Source organism: Synchiropus splendidus, chromosome 1 (assembly GCF_027744825.2).
Source record: "Synchiropus splendidus isolate RoL2022-P1 chromosome 1, RoL_Sspl_1.0, whole genome shotgun sequence".
Lineage (NCBI taxonomy): Eukaryota > Metazoa > Chordata > Actinopteri > Syngnathiformes > Callionymidae > Synchiropus > Synchiropus splendidus.
The window spans coordinates 11,862,660-11,885,626 of NC_071334.1; the positions used below are offsets into that span (position 1 = coordinate 11,862,660).

At 42.0% G+C, this 22,967-nt stretch overlaps 2 protein-coding genes across 4 annotated transcripts; both read right to left on the reverse strand.

The window, feature by feature from the left end:
• Positions 1-2,031: 2,031 nt before the first annotated feature.
• Positions 2,032-8,091, reverse strand: LOC128763758 (afadin- and alpha-actinin-binding protein-like). Of its 3 annotated transcripts, none has more exons than XM_053872919.1 (14): positions 7,962-8,091; positions 6,580-6,689; positions 5,640-5,785; positions 5,365-5,571; positions 5,016-5,126; positions 4,803-4,938; positions 4,649-4,724; positions 4,279-4,459; positions 4,037-4,175; positions 3,546-3,679; positions 3,259-3,432; positions 3,065-3,191; positions 2,804-2,918; positions 2,032-2,730 (listed from the first exon to the last, which is right to left on the reverse strand). In XM_053872919.1, the coding sequence occupies exons 2-14, from the start codon at positions 6,596-6,598 to the stop codon at positions 2,592-2,594; spliced, it is 1,704 nt and encodes a 567-aa protein (XP_053728894.1). In that variant the 5' UTR covers positions 6,599-6,689; positions 7,962-8,091; the 3' UTR covers positions 2,032-2,591. The 3 variants fall into 3 exon arrangements, with proteins under 3 accessions (XP_053728894.1, XP_053728903.1, XP_053728885.1); XM_053872928.1 differs by having other exon boundaries at positions 6,580-6,683; positions 7,962-7,998; XM_053872910.1 differs by lacking the exon at positions 7,962-8,091 and having other exon boundaries at positions 3,071-3,191; positions 6,580-6,683.
• A 76-nt stretch (positions 8,092-8,167) lies between these two features.
• Positions 8,168-17,281, reverse strand: LOC128763751 (atrial natriuretic peptide receptor 2-like). Its single transcript, XM_053872898.1, has 23 exons — positions 17,095-17,281; positions 16,913-17,003; positions 16,711-16,843; positions 15,714-15,837; positions 14,564-14,668; positions 14,358-14,460; positions 14,008-14,153; positions 13,863-13,935; positions 13,616-13,760; positions 13,419-13,505; positions 12,854-12,997; positions 12,671-12,792; positions 12,421-12,565; positions 11,466-11,514; positions 11,278-11,385; positions 11,078-11,197; positions 10,906-10,999; positions 10,315-10,402; positions 10,107-10,246; positions 9,880-10,032; positions 9,605-9,703; positions 9,354-9,445; positions 8,168-8,776 (listed from the first exon to the last, which is right to left on the reverse strand). Exons 1-23 carry the CDS (start codon positions 17,137-17,139, stop codon positions 8,666-8,668), a joined length of 2,517 nt encoding a protein of 838 aa, XP_053728873.1. The 5' UTR covers positions 17,140-17,281; the 3' UTR covers positions 8,168-8,665.
• Between the last annotated feature and the right edge of the window lie 5,686 nt (positions 17,282-22,967).

The window sequence follows — 22,967 nt, forward strand, 5'->3', positions numbered from 1 at the left end:
GTCATTGTGTATGTTTTGAGCGTTTCATTGAATAAACTGTATCTCAAGGTACAATTCTTGTCTTTTACGTTTCTGTTTTTTCAACAGCTTCTCACATGCAACAGAAAAAAAGAAACAAACAGTACTGACTAGTAGTGATTTTGAGCAAAAAGAAACAAGAAAGAAACATTCACAACCAGAAACAACCCTCACACAGAAACACACCTACCTCCTCAAATATGATCTAGATGCAAGGGGGGGATACCTGGCCAGGAAAAGTTGATACTAGGGTACTTGACAAGTGAAGAAAGAGTTAGGGGTGCGGGCTGCACGACCCAACAGAGGAGAGTTAAACAGAGAGTTAAACCACTGCGGTGAAGCATGGGCTGTCCTGAGCTCAGTCAAACCAGGCAGCGCGTAACACAAAAGTTGTTCCCCGAAAAGCCACAGACAGTGTACGGCATTATCATCCAATTGCAGCTACATGACCACAGCTGCAGACTGGAATAGCCCCTTATAGGTTGCACCTCAAGTTTCAACAGCTGGTTAATGTCTGCATTTCTGGGTTATGTCCAACATGAGGTCAGGATTAGGGTTAAACACTAGATGTTGACTTTGAGTATGCCCACTACATCAGTAAAGTCTCTGATGGAATGACCACTTCCGTTTCTACTGGTAAACACACTGGAAGGTTAAACCCTGCCAATTACGTCAGTTCAAGCTGCCAAAGTGCATCAAGCAAATGGCAATAAAACTTTGATACGGTGTTTGATTTTGACAGAGCCACCTGATTTTAAATGTTTCATTCACAGACTTCAGGTCTAAACACTCCACACTACGTTGACTGATTTTCATTTTAGCATTCAACATCAAACAATTCACGTCATACAACTAAACATATAGCATAACAAAACTGTTTGATTTCATAATATAAAATGTTATAATATCACTGGCTGCTTTTGAGCTCATACACCACATCATATTAATCGAAACGGCTCTGAAAATGAGGTTTAAGTGCTGATGACTTGTAGTATTTGACTCGTGTGTAATAATAACAAATGACCGATGGAGACAGGCATGTAACCACTGTTTAGACCAGAGGTGGGCAATTCAATTTCCTCAAGGGCCACATTAGAAACTGTAACGTTGTGAGTGCCAGTCATGCCAAAAGAAAGACAGCGACGACTGCAAAACATGATGGAAAAATGTCCAAAATATATACTGAAGTAACTAAGGCTATTAAGAAGTGTAGATATACCATGAGTCCTATTGAAATATATCCATTTATATGCATTTAATTTGAATATAAATCAACTATGGATTAGATGTTCAAGATGGTAAAAAAATGATTTCAAAATATATTTTCAGTATGCCCTAAATGCATTTTGAGGATGGCCAAAAGAGCCAACGAAAATAAGAAAATATTTGTCTTAAAACAAGATCATCCTATACTTACTGCTGTAGTGGTCGTGGTGACTAAAAGAGAAAGAACAAAAAAGATAGAAAAGTTAGGATATATTAGTTATAGTTGTTTTGCACCGGTGGCTGTTACCAGTAGACACGGTGGCTGTCACGTTATACGTGTTACAGATAAATCCATACCTCAGTTGACCTATATGGTTCGCAGAAAACTACTTAAGAGTAAGATTTCGAGTCAATAAAGAAAATAAAGTTTTGTGATAGCTGCAACTTAGAAATGGCAGCTATGATTTAGCCTCGCTGCCTTTGTAGACTTTGTTTCTAAGCTTTGGTTTACAGACATAAGGCGTCTTCGTATGCCGACGTCAATGCATTGCTATCAAATATTCCTTAACACTCAACCACCTCCACCAGTGAAACGTACCAATTACTTCATGTTGTTCCTCTTATTCAGGATTTAAAAGTGACGTCTCTTCTCTGGTACACAATAACTAATAAAACGAATGCTGGCCAAACTAAGTGTTACATGAATAATGAGTTAATCCTGAGTGAGTTTTCGTTTTACCAGCTGAATTGAACTCGCTTGTTGTATTTGGTTTGAATTGAGGAGGTAAGAAATGAAAGGACGACCGGTTAAAAACAGACAATAATAATTTATTCATTCATCAGCTCGATATTTATGACCGGTAAACCAGTCGTCAGTGGGGTAGAAAAGCGTCCATTATTGCACCAGAAATATTTTGGGGAAAAGCAGTTTCAATTATCTCACTGTAATTTTTCACACATCTAATGAGTGGAAAGACAAGGTCTAGATCAAGATTTCATGATGTGAAAAGTGCTGTAAACATGGACACAAGTAGAAACAAAAACCGTCAATGCAAGATTCCACCACATTAAAGTTCAGCACTCTTTTGTGATACACCTTTACAGCAAGTTGATTTCTTTTCTCACCGAGGTCACAGCATCAGGATCTTGTTTATCTCACAACCACCGACATTCAAGCTTCTTCAGATGTGAAGGACATGGACAAATATCGGCTAATAAATACCCGTAAGAAACCCTGATAGAGTTCCTCTGGTCAGCAGCAGGACAGAAACTATTTGGCTTCTGCAGTTACACCATCAAGACTACTTCATCTATAAGCATTTGGCAGTGACTATTTTCATTACCATCAATTAATATGATTCACAGCATCATTGTTTTTTAGCGCAGTTTGACTGTGGCGTCTCAGCGTTGCTCCAGTTGTCTTTGCTGTTGCACCATGGTTCTTTCTCTCCACCAAAATCCCACAACTCTTCTGGGTGTCGACTCCCTATCTTTAGCTCGACGGTGCTGCAGGTGAGGAGAAGGAAATGAAAGTTATCTATCGATGCTTTTCATGAGAACCACTGCGATGAGCGCCAACCTGTCTTCAGCCAGACTCGTGCAGTGGAGGTCAGACAGAGACGAAGATCTGAGCGCTGTATACTTTGAAGTCAGGAGCTCGTCCATAGAAAACACTGTGCTCAACGCTGAATGAGCTGGAAAGAGAATTTGTTACTAGCTGTGGTTTCTTTATTATTCTTAATTATTTCACATACTGGGCATAAAATGACATTGCAGATGGCCTGTTTACTATTATACATGTTTTCAGTCTTATTGTCAAATAAATACCATGCACACTTACACTCACATGACTGTAAGGCACTATTTGAATTGGTCACTCGTGGATCACTACTTGGTTCTCCAAATGGACTTAAGTTGAGGAACTGCTGTTTGAGCCACAGAGCACGGTCTTCTTCAAAGGTTTTCCTCTAAAAATAAAAACATATGAGGCACCTAGTCATCAATATGGCAGTTAGTTAATAAGAAATTGATCACCTCGTGACTCAGTCGAATGGCTGCTTCAGTCAACCTCTTCCTCTCCATCTCAAAGCCCTTCCTCTGCTCTGTTAAACTCCTCCACTCTTCTCTGAGGTGATCTTTCTCCTGCTTCATGTGGCAGTCGCTCGCCAGGGACGATGACTCCTCATCGCAGGGAGAGCCAAGCTGCTGCTACAGGTGGATAAACACACTGATGTCTGCCTCATACAATCTGAACTCCCACAGGACAAAAACAGGACACTGACTCAACAAATGACCAGCATTGACTGTTTTTTCCTTTTTACCTGCAAAAGCTTCTGCTGTGCTTGGATCAAGTCTTTGCATTGCTGCACCTCCAAGTTCAGTCGACCCAGCTCCTGACTGGATTCTTGAGTGGCAGCCTCAGAAGCTTTTGTCTCATCCTCCTGGACTAAAGACACTGAGAAACAGAGAAGTGACATGTTTAATGGAAAATATATGGTTCATAGGCATAGTACACATTGGACCGAGTTGCTTTCACAGGTGTTGACAACAGTCCACAAGCAGTGTCACAGCCATCACGAACAACACTCAAGTCATTCAAGTCGTCGTGTCTTAAGTCAGTTCAAGCCCTGTGTCTTTAACTCCTAAGTCCAGATCAAGTCTCAAGTCTTTCACTTTTTGTCAAGTCAAGCAACAATCATCAACACAGCGTCTTCAGTCGACTCGAGTCTAAAGATTAATATTTATTTGACCGTGAAGTACATTATTTGTACAAGCACAACACATATCAACTACCGAACAACGCATTGCTCACCTTGGCTGTCCAGCCTCTCAACATGACTCTTCAATCTTCTCCACTGAAGTCGAATACTATTGGTCAGCTTCTCTCGACTACAAAGCAGCTCCATGTTTTCCTTATTGGAATCAATTTTGTCGTCCTCCTCCAAGCCAGCCTGACCAAAGCAAAGCTCGATATAACATAACACAGTATCATCATACCGTTTCATCCACAACACCAATGTGAAAACGGTTAAGACAGTTTCTAGTTAATGCAACCTGCTTGAGGCCGTCGTCGGAGGCATTCTCCTTCGATGACACCCTCTTGGAACTCATAAGCAACACCATGTCTTTCTTCATCTGCTGCAGCACTTTTCTCAACTCTGCATTTTCCAACATCAGTTCCCTCTGACGGTGGTCGTAATCAGTCAGCAGAGTTTTGTACATCTCCTCCTCGTGCCTAAGAATCGGACACACAACTGTATCATACAGACATGATACATGAACTCTCTTAAATGAGTAATAATACATAAAAAATGACGAATAAAACGTCAATAAATGCGGCACTTTCTGCAGGTTTTGTGAGTTGTGGGACAGTGCTGGAGGGCCCTCTACTGACCGGCAGCCAGTGAAGGAGGCGATGGCTTACTTTGCTTCTGTCTTTTCAGTCCTCCACAGGCCTCTCTTCCCGTTAGCCCGACCAATGCTGCACGATATCTCCAAGGCTGAAAGAAAAAGCCACAGCCAGAGTCAGACCACAGCAAATTCCCGATAAGCATCAACTGAAAGTTGTCTCATTTTACATTGTTTCTTCTCCCTTTTATCCGCCAGCAGTTGAGTCAGCCGCTCCCTTAGTTTATTCAACTCGTGTTCTTTTCTCTTCATCTCGTGGTTGTACTGGATGGCCCGGCTCGATATGATGTTCTGAAGCTTGTGGACCTGCCGTGTTCGGGATCAGGATTGTTTCACTGGTCAAGAGATCAATTGCCCGGCAGCTTCGCTGGTGAACCACGCACCTCTTCTTTCTCGTCTTTGAAAGCATTCTGCAAGCTCTTCACTTTCGCCTGAAGTCGCCGTTCTCGCTCCAGAAGCCCGGCGTTTTCTCGCTTGCAAACTTCAATCTGCTCCTGAGGATGGAGCACAAATCACACGTCTCATTTATGACAACTACGACTGGATTTGAACTTAGACAATACTGAGAAATAGATGGCACCAAGAACTTGAAATAAAAATATCCATGTTTGTCCCAAAAACAAGTGGGAGGGAATGAATGTTCCCAAACGCCCCGCCTCAGAGAGTAATATTCAGAACGATTCAGACCTAAGCTACAGTATACACAATAAAAAACTAATACAACCAGGCTACCTTGAGGCGTGTGGTGGTGTGTTGCAGAAACTCCGCATTGCTGCTGGTCTTCACATGCTCCACTTCTAAGCTCCCGAGAGTCTGAAGGCTCCTGCGGTTCAGCTGAACCAGGTCATACATGGTGTTCAACACCGCCACGGCGTCGAGACCTGTGCTGCTCGTGTTCGTCTCTTTCCACGGTGAATCGAGTCCCAGAGATGTCATCTCCTGATGGAAGGACCAAATAAATCAGTCGGTACGAAGACTTACTCCAGCGCACAGCTGAGGACGCCGACCTGACTGATGTGGGACAGACATTCTCGCACATTGAGCTCCGTGCAGAAGCTTCCGAGCTCCAAGTTCCCATGCGGTGACGACTGGCCCAGCCGCCTCAGGGGAAATGATCTACATTCAACGGAGCTGCAGGAAACATCCTTGAAGTCTAAAGATAAACCAGCAGAAGGTAGTAAAAATAACCCTAATATGAACACACTTGTCATCTGTGCTCGCATCCAAACAACATGACAGCAAAAAATATAAACACATTATATTGTGCCTGTGTCATTTTTTGACCAAAAACATCCACTAAAACATATGAATCGCAGATCATTATGTAAATTATTTCTGGTCAATGTGTATTATTACATTATTATTAATTATATATATACAGATATATAGATATAGATATATAATTAAACACAGTCTTCAGCTACAACTGAAAATAATGTACTGCTCCATCAGTTCCATGTGTCCTCATCTGACATTCTGATGTGCTCTAAATTTCAAAATCCTCAAATCCGGGAAAAGATTAAAATGACCCGTAATTTTCATTTTCTTATACAGAGTAAATCTGTAAAACCCCAATTATTCCCTTTGGATTGTTCCGTTCCTCAGATGAAACTGTAATTTTGACAATCATCACATTCCGTCCCACTAAATGAGAAAACAGACTTTTTTTAAATGACAACTCTTCTTTTGAAAAACAAGTAAGCACGTGTGTTTGAATTGAAGGTTTGATATCTGCTCCAGGGATGACATGCCGATAGCCAAGAGACACATGGACCTGTCTCCAGTGTTATTTTAAAACACACAATATACACAATTAATAAAAGAGAGATATAAGATTGGGAGGAATCGAACTTCCTTGTGTATTTACTGACTCCAAAACTACATTGATCTTCACTTATAAACAGCCACAATGAACAGAAACATCCAACTATTCCAGACTGCACTCACCTGGCGGGAACTCCGGCATGGTCGCGGCCTCCAGTTTAGGTGCAGGGAAACTAAACCAAGTGTTCCAGATACATGAATCTTTGCACACGACTTCCCTGCGCTGTCTGCTCCTGAAATAGAGGCCAGATTAGCTGTGTCAGTTCTACACACTCTGGATTACAGGCTGTAATTGAAGAGGTGGGGCAGGAAGCCGCCAGAATAAAATACTAATTCAATGACCGGTTGTAAACACGGACGCAAGCAAGCACACACGCTCATGTGGTTGTGTTGAAGTCTTGTACTTGATGGATCATCAAATTTTATGACCATTGTCAGAAGCTATTGTCACTCCATGGTTAAGACTCGGGACGAGGCCAACATCTTATCTCAATGCTCTTATCAGCGACTCAGACTAATCCAGCACAGGGAGCACAGTGGCTTGTCAACACAATTGCACACCATTATTTCCTGGAACAGCTTCACCTTTGTTCTTCTATGTTCTATGTTATAGAGGCAAGAAGGAAAAACATCAGGCTGAGCTTGTCTCACTCAAACTAACAAAAATTAAAAAGTGTATTTGAGTCAGGAGAACACTTGGTCACAGCACTTGGTTCATAGGTTGGGGCGTTTTAACTTGAAAATACCCTTCAGTGTCGGTGACATTTAATCCGTCTGGTCAGACAGATGGCAGGCACAGTGAGTTCAAAAACCTGTTTGCTCCCCTGTTTTCTAAATAGTGGTCTAACTGCTGGATATAACAACTTACCACTGAGAAGAGTAGAGTTCAAACACATTATACTATCTGTGTTTTGTTTAGTTTTTTTTTATGATTGTAGCAAATATCATAACACAAAAATCATTGCACATAAAATAAGATTTATATTTATGAAATGGAGAAATGACACATAATCGTCGAGGTTACAACTTACTTCAATTTTACAAGCCATAAACGTCTAAAGTAAAGTTTAAAAATCAGTTCTACTTTGCACAGTCTGTTTCAAAATGACAACATGAAATGTATTTAGGAATACAATGCAGAATAAAAACACTCGGAAACAGAAATAGCAGCAAGGTCTTTCTACATATTCATTAAGTCAACATTACTGAGACCACTATTGACACAGATTTCATTTCCCAGTTAGTATTACTTATAAAAAAAAAAAGTTTACATAAAGTAGACATCTGTAGCTTTTGAGCGATTAACATTTGATGTAGGTTTTCCTTAAAAATGTCGTGGTTTATGATAAGAGCGTGACTAAACAACCGGAGTTAAAGTGAACCAGGAGGTTGAACCAGGAGGAAACATCCGGGAAATTTATTGAAACACTTCCACGTAAACCGTTGACAATCACCTGTTCATAAAGATTAAACACAGAGAGAAAAGGTTTTGCTCGAATTCTCACCGGATTTATAAACATCAATCTCCTCTGAAACGTTCACTCCTTACACGGATCCAGGTCGTCGCCATGTCAGCTTGTGTGCCCGACACCAAGGCAAACGCAAGCTGGCCGTAGATTGGCTGACGCGTTGTCTTGGCAACGAAAATGGCAGCTCGTGATTGGCTGCGGCTGACTTATAAGGACAACGCTGGTTTGTCTTACACAAACACCTTAATATGAGTCTTAATAAGATATTTATTCATTGATTTGTTCTCATTAAATAATTCCCTCAACATGGCCCCTCCCCCAGATGCTAAAGATAGGAGGAGGGACAACTTAAACTGTGGGACATAAAACCAGATATATTTTATTATTTCTTATTTTACAATCCATATTTGTTTTGAAAGTTTAAATTGTTTTTCTGCAATTGTGTCATCTGGATACTGTTAAATACAGTATTTGCCTCATACTTGCTGTGTAGCGTGCACAAAGAAAAAACGTTTTGTAATAATTTAAAAGAAATCAAAGGTGTTATTTTCAACAATGAACACTTCATTTTGACAATTTGACATACACTTAGTGTCACAAACATGGACAGCACAACAGACAGTGTGAATTAATTAAACACTGTTCACCCAAATAAATACAGGTATATATACAACAGAGTTATATTTGAATTCACTTTATGTTTTAACTGCACACACATCGTCTTGTCAGCCTAACCAAAGCTAGTTGCTGACAGGAACAAGGAATCCTCCAGAGTCACACGGTCTCAGCAGCAGGTCCGAGTCCGAGGCCCTCTTTGCTTCCAGCCACCAGGTTGTCATTTCTCCTTTCCCCTGTGGGGTGGAATGTTTCAATGAGTCCACAATGAAGGACTCAAATTACAAAGCATGTGTCTCTTTGAATTTAAAATAAAGCCATTAGCGCTTGATGGGTGGCAAAGCTCAGCAGCTGAGGTCGACATGTGTTAACTCCCCCGCTCCCCTTAACGCAAAGAGATGGTCCAAATACAGGAGCTGGATGTCTGGAATAAAAGGAGCCCGAACCTGATGGTCCAGCACTTCCTCAGAAAATGAAGCTGGACCCTTATAATCTTATAATCTTATGCAATCTTCCAAACATAATTTACAATCTAAAAAGATATAGTGAAATTGCTTTTTATTGATCTAACCAAGAAATAAGTCTAATATGATTCATATATTACTATATATTTTTGAATATTATAATGATTACAAATGTTGTTGAGGTATATACATCCAAATTATTTTTATTTATTTTTTTAGAGTAGCACCAGAGAGACAATGTTTTCTATCCTAATACTCATTTACTTCATCCGTTACTGTAGCTTTTCATCTGGATGAGCAGAGGTAGCTTCATGTCGCGCTGCCTTCATTTTCAGAACATGTGTGTCACCTTCACATTCAGTGTTCCTCTGCAGGTCAGATGATACCCTTTCAGCATGTGGAGAAGATCGGCCGTGGCGCCACTCACTTGTATCTTCAAAGCTAGAGGAAGTTTGACAGACATTATTTATCTTCACGAGTCAATGAGTCTTAAAGAATCTGTAATGAATGAGGGTGTTAAGCAGGTGCTGAGACCCGGCCCTGGTTGCCCAGCTTCCTTCCTTCCACACATCCAGGTAGCACGGGCTCCTCCCTCTTTACCTTCACTTGTCGACTCCATGCGAGACGCAGTGTTGACCGTGTCTCCGAAAAGACAGTACCGAGGCATTTTGGTGCCCACGACACCCGCAACAACAGGTCCTGTAGCACAATTGCAAATGAATAAATGGACCCACTACATCTCGAAATGACAAAAACAAACATGGAGTAGCGACAGATTAGCTAATTTAACACCAAACAGGACGCAGAAACCTGTTATGAAATATAATGATGATGTAGAGACATGCCTTAAAATTGATGGAAAACCAATACTGAACCTGAGTGGATGCCAGCACGAATCTTCAGCTGAGTGGTGGGCTTGTGTGGGATCTTAAAACTATGACAAACACTGACCAGGTCCAGCGCCATGCTGGCGATCTCCCCGGCATGGTTGATCCCATTTTCTTCAGGGACCCCAGAGACCACCATGTCTGCGTGCAGTTAGGACGTTAAAATGGTGCTAAAATGGTATTGCTGTGGCCTCCACTTGCTGGATCCTACTCACAGGCGTCTCCTATTGTCTCCACTTTGTAGACATCATAGTTGTCAATGATGTCGTCAAAGGTGGTGTACAGCTGGTTAAGAAAGTTGACAACCTGATAAGGTGTGCTGGCGCCGGACAGTTGGGTGAATCCTACAATATCGCTGTCAAAGGGACACGGTAACATGTCAGATGGATTTGCTGGAGGAACTGTGAAGGCCATGACACACACCTGAAATAGACCGTGGCATTGGAGAAGCTCTGAGCCTCCGTTGTTCGGCCTTGGCGAAGGTCATCAGCCACTGGTTTTGGTAACATGCCTGATAAAACGTGACATAAAAGCATTTATTATCGTGAACAAAAAAAATATCAAGCTAAAACTAGATGAAAAATGAACCGATAAACAGTGGTTGCACAAGGGGCAACACCTGCTAGAACTATGATATTAACAGAAACAAAACATTTTGGGGATAACTGGGGAGACAGCATATGTGTGTTTACCGAACTTTTATTTTTAATTTAGCTTGACGCCTTTTGCCAAAACATTTATATACTTTTTTTTTTTTTGCAAATTGTATATATATATATATATATATATATATATATATAAAATTCCATATTCTACACGAAGTGCTGGGCGAACGAACCCTGGTCTGTGGACTCACCGCTAGATGGCAGTAAAAGCCAGTCGACAATGCAACAAAAGATTGGGCAAAGCAAATTACAGGGTAATACAAATCTTTAACTGTTGCAGTGGAGCTCGGACTCAGAGCAGAACTGACAGTCAACAACATGTCATAGCACAGGGCAAGGTGAGACGTACTGTACAACAAGCGATCCGTTTTCTGTTTCTCCTGAAGAAGATCTTGTGTTCTCTCTGCAACAATGGCCTCCAGGTGTTTGCTGTACTTCTCCATCTGGGAGGGAAAGAAACTCATTCAAGCCGAAACTGATCATGTGGGTCTTTGTTTTTGAGTTTCTGAGTCAAGTCTCACCAGGTTCATCATCATGTCCACTGGACTGACTTTGTGTGGGTTCATCTTGTCCAGCATCTTCTTCACCTGGTCAAAGGTGGGCCTCATGGGGACGTTGTGGGACCAACACTTCTTGATAAGCTGCAAGAAATTCACCCAAAAGTGCTCAAGGTAATAAATGAAGGAGTAGAATCAACAGGCCAAGCAAGAGGCGCACAGACCTCACAGTAGTCCTCCTGACTTGGGCAGTCAGTATCTGCTTTTCCTGATTTCAGTTCGGGCAGAGGAGGGCGCCACATGATATCCATCCTGACTCCCTCTGCCTGGTCCTGTCACAGAAGCGCTGCTGGTCACCGTGATCAAAGACCATCTGAGGGTTATAATCTGGATTGGAAGCTCTTCTACTTACCGAGACGAGGTCGGAGCGAGTGGCAATCTCAACCAGGATCATGGAATAGCTAGAGAAGAGCCAAGGAACAGAGGTTGGAACAAAAATAATGGGAATTGGAGACTATAGATTATTGGAAGGATCATTGGTGCAGAGTTCATGTTGGGGCTGGAGACTAAGCACAGAATCTAATGGGCTGATGAAGCCTCTAGAGTTCGTCTTCAGAAGGTTCAGAGGGTGGCGCTCTTGGGTTAAGAACGATGTGAGGTTTCAACCTAGTCGCACACTGCCTCATGAAGCTTCAAAGCTTTTTAGGATGCAAAATGATTTAAAGAAAAAAACTAGAAGCTGCTGTTTCTGAATAAACCGCTTGTGAATGCACCACTTGTCATCTCCATGCACATGCTGTCAGTGGCGGTCTGCTACATTTGGAAGTTCGAACGGCGTCTCTAGCTCAAAAGAAGGTCAAGATATGCCCCGGTCTCTGTGGCTGCACTCTTAGCAGACTGTGACCTTTCCCCTACTCTGCAGCTCCTTTGCCACGGCAAGGCTCACCCTCCTGCTTTTTTTTTTTTGCTCAGTCTAACTTTTCGATTTTTGTCAAATCTCTGGTTCTTTGAGGCCGAATTGTGGGCAAACGATGTGACTTGGCTTTGATCTTTTTTTAGGGCAACACTGGACGAGTGTGGCTGCGTTTTGAGCTTTTCGCAAACTTTCTAGGCTATTTTTTTTACTTTCGATCCCGGTCCCTTTCATGTTCACTGGTCCCAAATTTTCCACAAATCCTGCAATTTCCTGGGAATGCTGGCACCTGGGTCCGAGAAAAGTATTATCAATCGATTCCCAGTCGGACCCCACCTTTCACTTTTGCACCGCGTTTCTATGAGTAGCGTGGCGGAAACCTGGCGGAAAAATAATATAAATGTGCCGACACGAACAAGCATTCACGATAAAGGGAGAGAAGAAGTGAGTGCACCTGTAGATGTCCACTGCTGGGGTCATGTTCAAGCTGCTCCCCAGTAGAACTTCAGGGGCACAGTAGACACGGTTCACCTCACCGCAATTGAAGCCGTTACTGATGACCTCAAAGTCCTCCTTCCTGTAGGCGGCCAGGCCAAAATCTGAAAGAGTCATCCAGGATGTTGTTTACCAGCTGGGTAATAACTCTTCTGCAGCATAAGTGACTCTGCCCCCGTCTTGTTAGTGTTTAGAGTGAGAGGTTCCACCTGAAATTTTGCACACCCAGCGATCGTCCACAACACAGTTCCTGGAGTGAAGTCGCCCGTGAAAGATCTTGTGCTGGTGGAGGTAGGCCATCCCACGGGCGATGTCAGTGGCAAAGGACAGTCTGAGAGGTGAAAACAGAGGTGAAATAAAGCGTGGACGAAGGTGGGGTGCAGTGTTTATACCTGAAGCCCCAGTTGATTGGAATGTCATCATTCAGCAGCACGTCTGACAAGCTGCCCTTCGGACAGTGCTCGGTGATGATGCAGACGTAAGGGATGTCAATGGAGCCGCCGATGAACTTACACAGGTTGGGATGATCCAGCTGCCTGATGGTGATAAAAACATGAGCCATGAGCAAACACAAGTTCATGCTGATCACTGGCAGCCAAGTAAGAGCATGTCACACATAAGTCTCTTGTGTTTTCTTTGGACTGGATGGCCATTCGTCATTTTTTCAAAACTCTCCTTACGTTTAGATCATTTATCATCTGATTTTTGTTTAGGCATTAATTTTTTAACTTCCAGTTTGATTGTATTTCTACATTGTTTGGCGGATTCTAGACTTGGCACTGTGATGGTTCTAACCTGGAGTGGTGGTGAAGTCAGGACTGCAGACTGAATGCTACTATAAATTTAGCAAAATGCTCATAGTTATAACAAATATGGAATAAACTATTATGATGTGAAGATGTATCGAATCATTCCTGCTTGTAACCATCTCAATATAAGGAGTTGTGCAGTCCTCACCTGACTTCTTTCACCTCCCTTCGGATCGTCTTTGTCAGAGTGAAATGTTTTTTAGAAATATGCTTGACTGCCACTATTCTCCCGTCACTGAAAGAGAAAAGGACAGAATAAGTTGGTAGCAAACTAATCTTAAATTGTGTTAGAAACCATTGCATTGTAGAAATGAAAAACTGAAAACAGAAAAATGCAGATCTTACTAAATGCCCGCCTGGATAAACCCCTGCTTGAAGGAGGTCTTTATCTTTGTGCACAGTGTCATGTCAGTGCTGCGACTGACGGTACATGCGCTTTCAGGGCGCTGAGGGCTTGTTGTGCTTCCAAATTCAGTGCAGCACATTTTCCCTACAACAACACGAGAGACACATTTTCAAAGGTCACTCAGCAAATGAATCCTTGCTTAAACCTCTGGCATGTGACCTGAGGCTGCGCTCTCTTTGGCTTTACCGAATATTATGTCCTTGTAGTTGATGATCCAACTTTCATCCCAAAACATCTTCTGTTTCTGGTACTGCAGCCACTGTAGTGAGGAGATGAAGAAGCGCTGATCTTCGATCGTGTTCACACCCTCAATGGCGCACAACAAACTCACCACCATGGTGAAGATGAAGGCGCTGCTGAAGAGAGCGACCGGGAGACCGATGGCCACTTTGATGGCAATGGACATCGGGCAGATGCCACAGTCGGCAGGACAGGTCAGACAGGTCTCCTCCAGCTCACAGACATCGTCGCCACACACTGAGAAAGTAAGATGGACATCTCTTAAAGCATTAGAGGAAGTCTTCTTTACCAGAGTGAAGGGCCAACACAGTAGACTATAATGGCCTGGACTATAATGATAAACTCAGATGTAGAATTCATGCAACATCAGAAATAAACATGTTCCTCATGAGGAACATATCATCAAGTATAGAAGGACTAAACATGGAGAGTCCCACTGACCTTGGGCACTGACCACAAGCACTTTGGACTCCAGTGCTGCATGCATCTGCCCGACTTTGATGTGAGCGATGACCGAAGTGACTCCCACATGGATCAGGACCACCTTAACAGGAGGAAGCTTCATCACTGACTCGATCAAAGTGGGGAATATCTATAAAATGATATGAACATTGCTTGCTCTTTGTAAACGGTTTTAGTCTGGTCACCTTGGAGGTCCAGTATTTCTGGGTCATCTTTCCTGCTTTGGAGACGGTGTGTGTGACTATTTTACCGTCATCAGGGATCCACGGGCCGCAGATGCCGCCTTGTTTCTACAGCGGGGAGGAAAATGGTCTCGCATCACTGAATATACCAAAGAAATAGACAGAAAATATTTTTGGAAGTGTCAAATATTAAAACACACCATGGACCTATCACACGGAGTCGAAGTTCTTCAGTGCAAACGTCATACTTTACATGGTGTCCCACATGGCTCTTACTTTGGACCCTTGTTGGGTGAGATTTTTTATTTTTTTACATTTTACCATCTTACTATTATAAAGGCTTGAATTCATGAATGGACCTCCCAAGGCTTCAGCACAAAGGCCCCGCCATGGGTTAAAAAAAAAAACTAGCAATGGTTGTTTTGGTGTTTTTTATCAGCCACCAGGGAGACTAATCCAAGTGTTAAAACTCAGAAGAAGGTATAAAGAGCAGGCAAAAGTGAAAGAAGTGAAAGCGAAAAAATAAATAATAAAATAATAACAATAATATATATATATAAATAATATAATATAATATATATATAATAATATATAAGCTACCTGGCAGCTCCAGTACAGGTCGGTTACTTTTTCATGAAGGATTAAGGTCAGATTTTAAAAAATGTTCCTACGTTTATATGCCATTACAAAATGTTCTTACAAAAATGTGATCGCTCAATCGGTGCTTTGTTGTTTTCTTGCTCACAGTTCCTTTCATTTTGTGGGTCTCAAAAACTCTCATCCCCGGGGGTTTTGCACAATTAATGCACTCCTGCTAATCTGATTAACAGGGTCAACTTCCGCCAGAGGAGCCAAAGAATTTATTTTTTTCAATGAAAGAAAAGCTGGTTATCTGATAGAGCCTCCAATCCATTTCCTCCAGGTTGACCAACAAGGTATTCCCAGGTCAAGCTTGAGATGTTATCGTTCCTGCATACCTGCGACATCACACGGGGGAGGTGTTCAGGCGAAAAGCTGTCACCTCAACTGGCGACTGAAGCAGCGGGGGTTCGTACTGAAGAGGCAGCCTGGACAACTCATTTTGGCTGCGTATATCTCCGTACCTGTTCTTTGATGTCGCTACCCAAAACTGGAGATTGTGTGGGGCACTCACCATGAGGCCCAGAGGACACGAGTGGATGTTGGCGTGATACACGCAGCAGTTCATCTCATTGGCGTTGTTCCAGTTCGCCGGACACTCGTGCTCATGACAGAAGCGCCTCGCATCGGCAGGGTCACTGGAGGTCGAGGGCAGCGGAGGAGTATTTTAAACAAGTATGGCCGAGACTATGACAGATGAATTACAGACTGGCTGATCTTCTATAAGCTTTCTTTCACAGGGAACACTTTTCAGTCCCCACTCGCAGGCGCACCACATTATACTAAGTGATGTATAACCTAAACATCCGTGATGAAGACTGCACTTTGAAGTTTAAAAAGAATTCTTCCACCTGATGTTTATGCTTATAGGAACAGATTCGACTGAAATTGGATCATTCTGCTGTCAAATATTAAAATGCGACTACATTTATTATAAAACCTCTGCTTGAGTCGATTGTTTTGTTTGTGTTACTTGAGTCCCAGAGCCACTCTCAATGAACATATTCAATGTCATCAATATATTCATTCATTTTTGTCGTGTCTGGTGCCATCCTGTCTTTGGTGTTGCTGCGGCGACGCGTTGAATTTTCCCACTGTGAAGGACGTCTAGTCTAATCTATTCTAATTACACTGGAGTTTACACAAGGAGGAAACCAGAGTTCTTCATGGAAACCAGTCAAAGGATAAAGTGAGTGTGTGTGTCTTGTACTTCTACCTTTGTGAGAACCTGTATGACCTTTTAATCAGAGTGAGGATATTTCTGCCAAGTGAGGACATATTGGCCGGTCCTCACTTTGTCAAGCCTCAGTTTGAGGGTTAAAACTAGAAAATATCTGGGTTATTGTAGCTTAGCCATGTGTTTTGAAGGGTTAAGTTAAGGGTGAGAGGCTGGGGAAAGCACTATGGCAATGAGAAACCTCACAATGTCCCCACAGGGATAGGAAGACAAACATGGCGGTGTGTGTAATGGACATGACAGGTGCAAAGTACCGACGCAGCATCCTACGCACCTGAACTGGAAAATCTTGTTCCTGACAGCGTAGTCATAAAAGGAATCTGAAGCCGTGACCGTGTAGGAGACGTTGAACTCCTCTCCGTTGGTGACTTTCTCTGGAGGACGCTGCACCCACGCCATCTCCAGACCTGAGACCACACACATGCAAGTGAACACACAACCACAAACCATCAAACAGTGACACAAAAAAAACGTACCTCCACAGCTGATCATGTTGTAGTCGTGGGGGTTGTTGAGTGGCCAGCAGTCGTACTCTGTGTTGTCCAAATCATGCCAGCCGCCAACACCCTGGACAGGACAGTGATGGTTTGGGTCCCAATGACCCACGTATCGCCATATAGAGTTGCTGCATTGACTACAAACATATTTGCTCACTCACCAGCACCAGACACAGAGAGAGAGATGCTGCTGTCCAGAGAGCCATCAGGATGTCTGCCGCTCGACCCGCTGTGATTTGACGCAGTAGACATCGGACCAATGGAGTGTACAGGTGAGTGTCCGACTGATCCCCTCAGCTGAAGTGCTCCCCTCTCCCCCTAATGGTCCAATCAGCAGAAGAGACTCTTCAATCATGGGGGCTGCAGGTCACCTTCACCAAGCCAGGCCTAAAAGTAAACAAATAATGAACCAGACACGATCAAAATAGCAACTTTGAAGGTCAAACAGTTGTACACGAAACATGCTGCAATGCTAGGGCTTGGGCTTTAACTAGTGGATTTTCACTTTTTTCATAAAAAAGACTATAATAATAATTGATGCATATAATGGATGAGTTGTTCATGAACCTGCTTTTACAGGGAACATTTCTCAGTGCGCTACATTATACAATGTGACGTCATCCCCAAAACATTTGGTTTCATTTTCATTGTCACTATAATCATCGTCTTGTAAAAGCCTCAGGACAGAAACACACAGGTTGACTCATCACTGCAGCCCTTCCATGAAAATCATGATTCATTTATTCAAAAACCTCTTTTTTATCGCACCCATAGTGTAACATGCGTAACCTGGTGGCACAGAAAAGTATTAAGATTTCTTTGTTATATTGCATTGTTTTAAATGTCACTTTTTTTAAATGATCCTCAAATAAGTTTATTGAATCATTTATTGATTTTACTTGATTTATTTATTTCCTTTTTCTTTTTAAATTGTAATTCTTGTATTACTTCAGCAAAATTTCCTAGATTTTCGCATTACAATACATATTTAATGATTGATCACTCATGGGTATCAATTCAGCTGCATTGATTCTAACTCTGTAATATCTCGTTTATGACTAGTACTTGAGTGTGTGTGTGTGTGTGTGTGTGTGTGTGTGTGTGTGTGTGTGTGTGTGTGTGTGTGTGTGTGTGTGTGTGTGTGTGTGTGTGTGTGTGTGTGTGTGTGTGTGTGTGTGTGTGTGTGTGTGTGTGTGTGAAATCCACTTTAGCCGCAGAATGTAACCATCACAGCTCTCTGTTCATTGCTCAAGTAGCATCCATGTTTTTGTGTAATGTGTGTAACATTGTAAATTCATGGGGGAGCAGTGGACATAAAATTCAAGACGGCTGTGTCACAGCCCTGAAAACAATTAAAAAAAAAATAAATTCATAAAAACCATCGACCGACTTTAGCATGGCACCTGGCGACTGAGCGAATAAACCAAGTTGTTGACAAAAGGTCCGGGAAAGCAAAACTCAGTTGCTGCGCTGGAATACATTTTGTCCTTGAAACTCTGGCTTTGAATTGGAGCATCAGATGAAAATGTTAAATCTGCATCAAACCTGGATCTTGAAAGGGTTTTCTATCAATTCATGTTCAACTCAAGAGACATCTGAGATATTTTATGAATTCATTTGCTCGACTTTTCTCTCGTCCATCTCGCTCAAATTTCTGAGCAAAATGTCCGGATTGAACACATGTCCTTTCATGTTGAAAGGCCAGACCCCTGTGGTACAAAAATCTCTTCCATACTTCACAACTATTTCTCTCTTCTTCCTCCTCCATCTCCGACGAGGATAATATCTTTCAGGTCAAGACAAAGCAGGTGTTCTTTCCCACGCTTGACATGAAACACAAGCATCACACAAACTTCCCCTTTGGAAGTATTTCAAAGAGCATTAAATCGTCTATAAGGGTGCAATTACAGCACAGCTGCAGCAGGAAACTTCCACACCACACACTTAACACTTCGTGTTTTGGGAGAAAGCAAAACCTCACGAGTACAGAGGAGTCACGATAGGGTCTGAAAACTTAGCGCCACCTGCAACTGGAGCTTTTAGCTACGTTCTTCTTGTTTTTTTCTGCGTGGTTTAAGAGATTAAATCTTGAGTGCGCTGTATCAAATTTTACTGAGTGAGAAGGTTTAGAGAGGGATTCTGTTGAAAGGCCATCAGGGCGAAGTGGAGCCAGTCCCAGAGTTGAACTTTTATCAGGTAGAATGATGAAGCCCGCTTACTGACGGTGGTTTTTAAAGAGTTCCTCCTCCAGGACCTAAAATAATGTGAGGCAAGAAGGTCAGCGGTGAGTACGTCGAGGTGAATCAGCATCAAGTGTCGACCCTTGAGCAGCCTGTAGAGGCCTTTAATTTGCAGCACAGCAGGTCGACTTGAGATTTGTGACGTCGGCAGTGAGAAAAATTGATCTTAAAGTCTCCGGCAAACCTCTTCCTGAAGCAACTGATTCGACATGACAGTGTTGTCCATATATGTGGGCTCCATGTGAAACAGAGCCATTAAACACCCTAAAGGTCATGAAATTCATGCCCAATATGATCATTCTTAGCTGGATGGAAACAGAAACAGCGATTCTGTGTGATAACAGCTCAACTTTGTGGTTGGTCCACATCTCTGTCCGTGCAGTGGTTGTTATGCAAACGTCATATGTTGCTGAAGCCTTTTGCGTCTTTGTTGCTATCACTTTACAACGCCATCTACAGTCCTGGAAGATGTAGTACATAATTTTTTTACGTTGACCATAGGGGAAGCGCGAAGAGGTACGCACACTCACACCCTCAATTACATATACAGATATTTCCAAAATAATTTGAAAGCAAAAAAATGAGTGAAGCAGAATGCTTCCTTTAGCTTCATCGCAGTTGTACTTTGGTTTTATATATATATATATATACCTGTGTGTGTGTATATGTATATATATATATATATATATATATATATATATATATATATATATATATATATATATCTGTGAGATGAACAGGAATGTTCTCACTCATGTTGAGAATAGATTTTATTCGTACCATTTTTCATACTTTTCATTTATCTTTTCACTAGTGGTGGGACTTTAAGGAGTTAATTACCATGAATTAATTACAATAAAAAAGTTAATTTAATTTAACATTTATCTCTCCAGACAACACGTACACTGCACAAGTGCAGGAGTTCCTGGTCCACTCCACACGTGGCAGCTAGGTTGATAACAACAACAACAAACATGGAGGAATCCCTGAACCAAAGCAAACAAAAGCATCAGTTTGGGGGATGTGTTTTTGTCACACAATGGCCAGAGTTTCCACTACTCTGAATGTAGTTGAAATTCTTATAAAATTGAAATTCTTATACAAATGTTTTCAAGACATTAAAAGAGCTTTAGTTTAAATAAGGTGATATAAAAACTTGAATATAGCCACCATTTATTGTGCTATTGTCAAACTGATGCAAAACAAACAATATTTTGTTGTTTAAATGTATGTGTGGCTCCATCATTTGATTCAGTAATATACCAAATCATTCAAATTGAAAAATGTGGCTTCTTGTGGCAAATATTCTTTTACCTTTAAACTACGATTCATTTGACCTTTTTGAAAAAACAGATCTGTATCTGCATTATACAGTGTTGCTGAGTGTTGCTCTTCTAAGATGATTAATAGAGAGCAGTTTTGAGTCTGCTGCTCTTTTATACCACTGGTTCGTCCTCATGACATCACACCACAGGTCCCAGTCTTGATGGTGTAGTCAGGCTACACTACCCAACACTACACTACAGAAAAGATGTGTAACTCAGTTGCCGCTTCAGTTATTCATCAGCCAGGCCGCGGGAGGAGACGTGTCGTCACTCAGTCGAAGGAAGCAAACCTGACAGGGCAAGGCGAAGCTGGTTCAGGTCACAGCAGAGAAGGCTCAAGAATACCTGATAGGAAGTCCACCTGCAGGGAGAAGAGGGGAGCATGGGGTCAGAGGTCCTGATGAAGAAGTCACCGGCAACTAGATCATCTGTCTCAAGCGGAATGGGAAGAGCAGTTCTTAGAAATCATCTGAAAAAAGATTAAAGGGCACGCAGATGCCCTCTCTGTGGAGAAAGTGAAGGATTTTGCAGACAGATTTCCGACAATTTGGGCTGGGGAAACACCTCAAGCAGGTCTCTGGTCCATTACTTATATTCCAGGACATAAGATACAGAACTTCATGTGTAACAACAGATGAGATATTATGAGGAAAAAGAAAAAACAAAAAGTTGCAGTGATGATAAAAGGTAAGACATTGTAAGGGGCCTCTGGGCCTCCCTCCAAACTCGCCTTCAATAGCAGCGATCTGCTCACTGTGACCCTGATAAAGTGCAAAATTAGACAGAAAAATAAACAAATAAGCAACTACTGTCAGTCACTTCATTCTACTACAGATGGATGATATGACAGTTAAAGGAAAAAAACATATTTCATTAATATGCCATTTGACTCCATAGGACAGTTCATTAAACCTTTTTTACACTTACATGATATAATCTTTTTTTTATGAATAAAACACTCTCTGTTTTAAAGTGGCCCAGCAAAGCTCTGGTAAAGACATGTGAAACCCTTCTGAGTCATTAGAAACGGAAGTGCTCACCTTCAAATGTCACAAACAACATCTATAGTTTTAACAAAAAAGATTTCCCTGGAAATCCAAACTCTTAAGGGGGTAATAGACTCATTTTCAAACCTGACTTGGATTGGTTTTCCTAGATTTCCCAAAAGATTGAATGACATTTTAGATTTACCGATTAAGCTGCGACATCACCAGCAAAGGTGTTGTGTGGATTGTCCGTGGGCACAGCCCCCTGTCGACTTCCTATATGACAAATGTCTGGAATCCACCCAGTTGCAACATCATTTTACAACCTTCACTCGCAGCACAACAGCTGTTTCGTCAGCAGAGTTTCAGTGTTGAAAAATGTAACAGGGCGAACTGGTCTGCCACTGTGGACAGAGAAGACAGTGGACCGGAGGAGTAAAACCAGGTCGCCGTAAGTGCACTCACACCGACTTTGGCCAAATTTGATTCCACACCAAACGCATAGCAAAACTTAAACAGGTGGGAAAACTTGCATTTTTGAACAGCCTGCGTCTGAAGGCAGCCTTTCCACAGGGCACAAAGTGAACACGCATTTTTGTCACAAATGACAAGGTGACCTAGTTTCATCAGCTTAACGTTTTCTTTAACATATTTATTTGGTAGCATATGAGCATTGAATCGGTCAGACCAGACAGCAGATGCTTCAAGTCAATCAAATTGCAGGGTGGGGCGTGTACGGTTTGGTTTTTAGTCCTGTCGCTCCCTCTTGCACATCATCATAAGTCTTATGCCTCCAATAAGCACACAAGACCATGGTCTCCCACAGCGCCACGTTGTTAAGGTGGCCGCCTTGACAATTAAAATCACTTCACAACAATGGCACCCAATGTTGGTCTTAGTGGAAATATTAATACAACATCTTCGGTACCACATTCAAAGGGGCACGCAGGCGCACGCTCTCATTCTCATCTACTCTGACAACACCCGCCACAGCACCAAGAACACCTTTATGAATGTGGCCAAGAATCCTTGCATTCAGTTTCCTGTGGCGACACAAATCAAAATAACATTCGTGTTTTCGGATTCTGATTCCATCGCTTCTTCTGCAAAGCTGAATCACACTTTGTGGAAGAGACGCATCCATTTGTGGGACATATGAAATGTTAATCTAAAATAAACTTCCACAGGGATCGACTGGATACTGCAACTTATCTTTCCCCTGAACAGGAAGCAGGCTCTTAGTGGAGTTATCTACACATTCATGCCTCCATAAACACTGAGCAGCTGGACCAGGATGGCTGAACTAACATTCTTGCACGAGACCTTTGATCATTTTTATAGATTTTCTCTTTGTTCTTGCACTTCCTTTTAGAGAACGTTTCAGGATTTTCAGCACTTCAAACAACCAACATCTGCGAATCACAGATGAAGTTAGATGAGATTAGATAGGAAGTAAATGAATCCTCACAGTTTATGAAACATA